The sequence below is a fragment of the Amblyomma mixtum genome, chromosome 3 (assembly GCF_055824585.1).
Source record: "Amblyomma mixtum isolate Tamu chromosome 3, ASM5582458v1, whole genome shotgun sequence".
Lineage (NCBI taxonomy): Eukaryota > Metazoa > Arthropoda > Arachnida > Ixodida > Ixodidae > Amblyomma > Amblyomma mixtum.
This window is the reverse complement of record NC_143014.1, coordinates 33,513,026-33,520,071: the sequence shown is the minus strand read 5'-3', so window position 1 is coordinate 33,520,071 and position 7,046 is coordinate 33,513,026. Positions and strand designations below refer to the sequence as shown.

Genomic DNA, 7,046 nt, shown 5'->3' with positions numbered 1-7,046 from the left:
AAAGAGCTCTCCAAGGCAAAGCATTTAGTTTTGTATTCATCAGAACGCGAAGGTGAACATAGCGTATATGCGAGATATTGGCATATTTTCTGATTTTGACCTTTCTTATTCCTCTGCTGATATTTTGCCCACGTTGTGACGCTTCACAAGTGGAACGGTCGCAGTGCCGTCTTGTGTGCTCACGGGTCCGGTAAAACATCCGGCACGGAGGCGCGCAGCGAGCCTTCGGAGACGCCGGCGATATAGCCGACGGGTAATAACTGCTCCCGTCCGTGCAAGCAACAGGTCCCCAATTTCGTCCGGGCAACGGCGCTCGCTCGGATATGCCCAAAAGTCAAAAAGGAGGGGAGGATGAGGCGGAGAAGAGCTCAGTGGCGAGGGCGTAAGTGCGCCGGTACAACGCCGAGCGTTGTCCACCGGTGCGCGCTCTCGAAGCGCACGCGCAGATAGGGAACATTAAAACAGCCCGGTGGAAAGAAAAAAAAAAGGGGGGGGGGGGGGAGGGGATATGAGAGCAGGAGAGGGCGTCGGCGGGAACAAGCCAAAAAGAGCGAATGAAATGTCGGCGGCGGGGAAGGAGGGATGTGCGCGCAGCGATGCCCGGAAGCGGCGCTGTGTCACAGCCGCGTGCTGCACGGACGAGAGCGGCAGTCGGCACGATGCGCGGCTGGGCTCTGGTGGGCGCCGTGCTCCTGTCGGCCGGGGCGCTGCCCGAGGACGACAGCCTGGCCACGCCGGACTACGAGGAGCTGGAGCTTGGCGGAGAGCCATCCCGCAACCGCACGAGATGGGACTCGCGCTTCGTGGACTCGGAGGGGCGCTTCCTGGAGATGGGCGGAGATCCGGCCCGCAACGGCACGAGATGGGACTCGCGCTTCGTGGACTCGGAGGGGCGCTTCCTGGCGAAGATCATGGCCACTTTCATCCTAAGCAAGGACCTGACACGCAGCTTCGACTACCGCATCGCGAAGCCCGCCCTTGACATTGCCATCACCAAGGTACACGGCAGGAGGCCCATCCCTTCGACCCCTGTCCGAAGAACCCCTCACCCCTCCTTGCCTTGAGACCTCGTCCCAGTGTGTTGTCTTGAGACTTTTTCCTGATGCTGCGTCTCTAGATTTCGTCTTGAGACGCCATCTTGGGGCTTTGTCTTGAGAGGTTATGCTGGTACTTTGATTGGAGACCATTTTTAACTGTTTCGAGATACCTTTGATCTTAGTCTTTAGTCTTTCAGTTCAAAGTCTCACATTCATATCCTCGACCTTTATTTCTCAGTATTCTTCTGGGGTCTTACAAATTACGTGCAATTCATGTTCGCTGCGGTGCGTTTACAGTTCCACCATCTCTTTCTTCAGAGACAATCTCGTGAGCTTCTCTCCTTTCTTCATTCCTCGCAAGTGTGAGGCAAACATCTGAGGGGAGCTTGTATCTTCACGAGACTTCAAGCTGGGCTTTTTGGTTCATATTTTGTCCCAGGATCTCGAGCAGGTAGCGAACAGGACAGGTAGCGCTGTCTTGTGCATCCTCTCTCTGTGTCGTCCTTTTGCGCTACGAGATCCTGGGTATCTTCACCGTCATTTGAACGATGGTCACGCAAAAATGACAAAATTCTGCGCACCGCTGGCCAATTGACGAGTCGCAAGTGACGACTCGACAGCAGGGTAGCGGCGAAAGCATGGGGCTATGGCTTGGAGTTGCGCGCGCGCAGCCACGGTCACGAGCAAACGCCAAAAGTAGCGTTTGCTACCATTCAAGGGCAGGGAAAAGAGGGGCTCGTTGTGACATACGAAGAAGCCAACAGTCACCGTAACCAACAAGCATAGGGGAATGTTTTTATTATTATTTTGTGGTGTTGATCAATGGGAGATTAATAGGAAAACTATTTAAAGATAAATGATTAAAGAGGAGACTAAAAGCATCCACATGCCGATGGTGGGACCCGAACTCACGACCTCCGAATTTCGCGTCTCACTCGCGGCATGTGGATGTTTTTTTCTGCTTTCTAATCGATTATCTTTTAATAATTACCCTATTAATTTTCCATTGACAAACACCACAAATTAATAATAGAAAATACCCTATGCTCCTTGTTTTCAGCGACTATTGGCTTCCTTCGTATGTCGTAATGAGTTCCTCTTTCCCCTTTCCTTGTCTGCTGAATAGCTAACGAGGGCATCGGTTCTGGCAGTCTTGATGCCATGGATCGCACAAGAGAGTTCTCGCACAGCTTCCGTCCTCACCGTCCGTTCGACCACGTTCCTACGTGGCACTCGCGGCACGTTCGCCGCTATGGACGAGAGCGGCGCTGGTGAACACTCTCAAGGTTAGTGTAATCGGCTACACTATATGTATGTATATATATATATATATATATATATATATATATATATATATATATATATATATATATATATATATATATATATCAAAAATTATTTCTTGGCAGATGATTGATTAATATAAGATAAAGTCACCAGAACTTGAAAAACATAACAAGATTTAATTCACGACGTTTCGGCTGGAGGACCAGCCTTTTTCGAGTGTATTACAGTATTTGAAACAAGCAGCTTTTATAGCATCCGCGAGGCACAGAAAAAAGTGTCAAAACAAAAACACACAAAAACACAAACAGTGTTTGTGTTTTTGTTTTGACACTTTTTTCTGTGCCTCGCGGATGCTATAAAAGCTGCTTGTTTCAAATACTGTAATACACTCGAAAAAGGCTGGTCCTCCAGCCGAAACGTCGTGAATTAAATCTTGTTATGTTTTTCAAGTTCTGGTGACTTTATCTTGTATATATATATATATATATATATATATATATATATATATATATATATATATATATATATATATATATATATATATATGCGTGAAGCAAACACGTGCTGAAGAAATGCTGTACTTCTCCTGACGTTTCGGCCGGGATCGGCCTTTGTCCGGTCACCGGCCGAAACGTCAAGAAAAATGCAGCGTTTCTTCACCACGTCTGTTTCCTTCACGTGTATTACCAAAGTAGCCCTAGGAACTTTTTCTGGCCCTTATATATATATATATATATATATATATATATATATATATTGCATCGAATAAACAAACGATGGATGAGGACCGAAGTTTCTAAACCACAGTTTACTTCACGGTCTGGTGAAAGGTTATTATTCCCATGTAAGTCCGTTCACATAGATTTATTTCATAGAAGCGCATGTTCCTTCTGTGTTCAGCAACGAGCAGACAATAAATGCCAGTGCATTCAGAAAACCTGTCATAGTAAAAAATAACGTAGCCCACACATATCACTGCGCATGTATTTTGTTCGCAATAGCAATTCCTTTTTTCTTTGGTACGCAGTTGCTTCTCGTCGCATTCGCTCTTGGCCCCTTTTTCAGTATTGCTCAAGGGCAGCTTCGCACACAGCACTGTTGGCCTAAACAAGATAGCGAAGCTCTTCAGATGAGCTGCAAAAGCTACAAGACGAGCTCCGTGGGTGTGGTTGGAAAATGTCTAGTATTCAATATGCACAGGGTGGCATTTTTTTAATTTACAGGTTTTTAATTTAAAAACATCCGAGGTACGTCCTTGCGGTGTGTTGAGCTGGATTTTACAGCAAGGCGGACATTATGCACCTCATACGCATCACTACTGAGACAACAGCTTACCTTAAATTAACTAAAAACTCTTTATTTTTTATTTAAGGGGTAAGCTTATATTGTGAAATCGATGGCTGTCAAAATCGAAGCTGAGCACTGTCTTTAAATTTTCTTAATCGCCAATATGGTTGGAAATATCGAACGTCAAAAAGACTCATTTGAAAGCTTGTCGGCTTCGCTTTCCCGCGTTACCCAATTACAAAATGGCGTCGGTGCGCGTGGTATTGTCTCTGAGATCAAGTCAACTTCTTCCACAACATTTAAAACACCAAGTGAGCCTGTATTTGATTCATAAGAAGTTCGAGAGACACCATTTTATATATATATATATATATATATATATATATATATATATATATATATATATATATATATATATATATATATATATATATATATACAGGGTGTCCAGGCTGACTAACCAAGGGTTAAAAGATAAAATATTTGAGGTAGGCCAGGGAAACCACTTAAATATACCTACCAACCGTCTTGCGTTATCATAGTCAATTTTTTGTTTTGCAATTAATTAATTAGCAATTAAGTTAATTTTCCTCAATGCGTAAATATTGACTTTAGACACCAAATGTGAATAGCAAATTTGGAGAGCACCTTAAGAAACCCACATTCCATTTATTTGCGATAAAGACAGCCTCACGTGTATCTTTTTTCCGAGCTCCAAAGAAAGCCCGCGAAATACCAAAAAAATCACGTGACTAGCGCATTCACGCGCCACGATTGTGCTGCTCTCAATCCCTCTGCTGGTATGGCGCTACGACCACACTGCTCCGGCAGGCCGAAATGTCGACGGTGTTTGCACCGTCATGCTTGCAGTCTGGCTCGCGCGGGCGTCGCATATATATATATATATATATATATATATATATATATATATATATATATATATATATATATATATATATATATATATATATATATATATATATATATATATATATATATATATTATGTACCTCATATGGGTCAATGTTCAGACTATTAACTTATAAATTGACGGCCATCAAAATAGAAGGTGAGCCCTATTTTAAAAACTTCTTATTAGGCACTGTGGATCGAAATATGACATGTCTAAAATTCACATTTAAAAGATCGTTGAGTTGGCTTTTCCGCAATGTATATATAAATATTAATTGCGGGAAAGCCAACTCAACGATCTTTTAAATGCGAATATATATATATATCTGTTCAAAGCAAAGCACTATCACTAGAATGATACCCGCTCAACATCACAAGGGTTTGGTGACTGTTCGAATGGGGACCAGACTTTGTCAGAGTGGTACTTGAATGTTCCAGACCACTACTTATAGGAGTTGATACTTATAGGACAATGCGCCTGAGCTGGAACTGGAAGAAAATAGCGAGAAAAAAAAGAAAACGGCTACAAAAATGGCACGTACGCGTGCTCGGCGCGTGTTGGGTCAGACCGAAAAGATGCCCACTGGCTGCGCACCGTGCACAGCACAAAATGCTGGACGCACACACGCACTGGAGAATGCACACGAACACACTTGCGATTCGAGTGGTTTCCGTTAGTTCATTCTCCGTGGTACGCAGGGCCTTGGTCGGAACATATCTTCTTGATTTGACGAACGCTCGCTTCGATTGAAATGACCTGTGTTACACAGACATGACGAATTCGTTTCCAAGAATGTGAGTGTGAATGGTGACTCTAGTTATTTTCAAAGATACCCAGACCACCGAATTTGCTTCTGGGGTAAGTAGTGAACTCCTGTATCATTCCCAGCGCTCCAAATCTTTAAAGGGTGACAAATTTCCTCCTCAGCCCTGCACAGCTTTTAAATGCCAGGTGTGCTACTGTAGCTCCGCTACGCAGGCTTGTGACGTAACAGTATGAAACTTGCTTTAATGCAACACTCATTGACCGCTGCAGCCTCGCCTGTATGATGAAGGTTGCTATTATTATCGTCGGTCGCAAGGCGTAAAGGTCACGCTGCTTGGCCGAAGCGAGACCATTCCCGAGTGAAAGCGCTGCGATCGGCGCACCTTACCGATCGAAGCGCCACCACCCCTTTTCAAAGGGGACGCTTTAGCACCATCCACCCGTACTTACCTACCAGCAGATAACAGTCTAAAAACCACCCTCCCTGCACGCGTTGCTAAGCAAGGAACGACTGCCCCACGATAGCAAGCATGTCGTGCTACTCCCATCATATCTGCGTCGATCGTACTCTGTTTTGTCCGTAGCGCGATTGGTGTGGCGTCTCGCTGCGTCAGATTTTGCGGCCAAAGCGCTGACACACCTGCATTTACGCTTGACGCAGTCCATGCGTTTGCTCTGATGGCCGCACTGATCCTGCTTTAACCAGACAAACCGGCAAAAATCGCCTTGAATGGCTTAAATTTCGACTAATTAACAGGCAGAGAGGACTCTGTCTTGAATTTCTCCTGGTTTTGTTAGCCGGTTCAGTCTGCAGAAAAACACTGTTTCTGATGTGCGGTTGAGCTTTAGGCTTAAATCAGCGAGGCCTTCTCCAGTTTCATTTCCGCTTATAGTAGCAAGGAACTTCGGAAAGCTTTCATCTTGTTTGCCACCAGCACTGGACAAGAAAGGCAAGAAGACTGGCCAAAGCGATCGCATTTCTCTTCCCTAAAATACGCACTCGAGGTCGACTGAAATTCTCTGAAGGGGCAAGTAATGGAACTTCTGTGCGAAAACAGGAAGTCTGTGCCAGATATAGGTGCACTCATGCACAAGCTAACCTGAAATGACGGAGCTGTGCACCCACGAAAACATGGAATTGTGCACCCGCGAAAACATGGGCCTATAACTAGGTAAAGGTTGGCACGAGAGTGCTGCATGTCTCATTTAACGTGGAATGACGCTGCGGTGATGAAGTTTTTGCAACTACGCTTGCGAAAATGAGCGACTGAAGCAAAAAGTAATTGAAAAAAAAAAGAAGCTTTGCGTTAGTAGAAAGCACTCAGGGAGGGATCGATGGAATGATGGAAAGAGGTGCAGCAAAGGCACGCCTAACGTCGAATGTACTGATGCAGACCGCGCTTGTCTGCAGTTGCATGTCAGTTGACGTTCTTGCAGGTACGCAGTGCCACCGGTTGGTTCTGGTCGCCGCTCGATCACCTGAGGTGAACTTATTCATGTCTACAATAAGAGCACAGGCAAATTGACGTACTAACTTCGTGGACCCTTCGTCTGGCACGTTCAGTCGATCGCTAAGAGTCCCGCTAAACGTACCACCAGGAACGTAGCCAGGATTTTATTTTCAGGGGAAGGGAGAAGGACCCCGCCTTGTCTGGAGGCCAGATCGTGACGGCCGTACGGATGTTCTGTTGGCGCTGTCCCGAGGACGGAAGACCTTCTCAGCCTGTAGAACATTGACGCCTCTCCGGCCGGAGCGG

General features: G+C 45.4%; 1 protein-coding gene across 1 annotated transcript in view; it reads left to right on the top strand.

The window, feature by feature from the left end:
- Positions 1-659: 659 nt before the first annotated feature.
- LOC149349621 (atrial natriuretic peptide receptor 1-like) overlaps positions 660-7,046 on the top strand; it is a 46,832-nt gene continuing 40,445 nt past the window's right edge. Inside the window, exon 1 of the mRNA XM_089578660.1 lies at positions 660-998. Coding sequence (XP_089434786.1) covers positions 660-998 — 339 coding nt within the window. The remainder of the gene's footprint in view (positions 999-7,046) is intronic.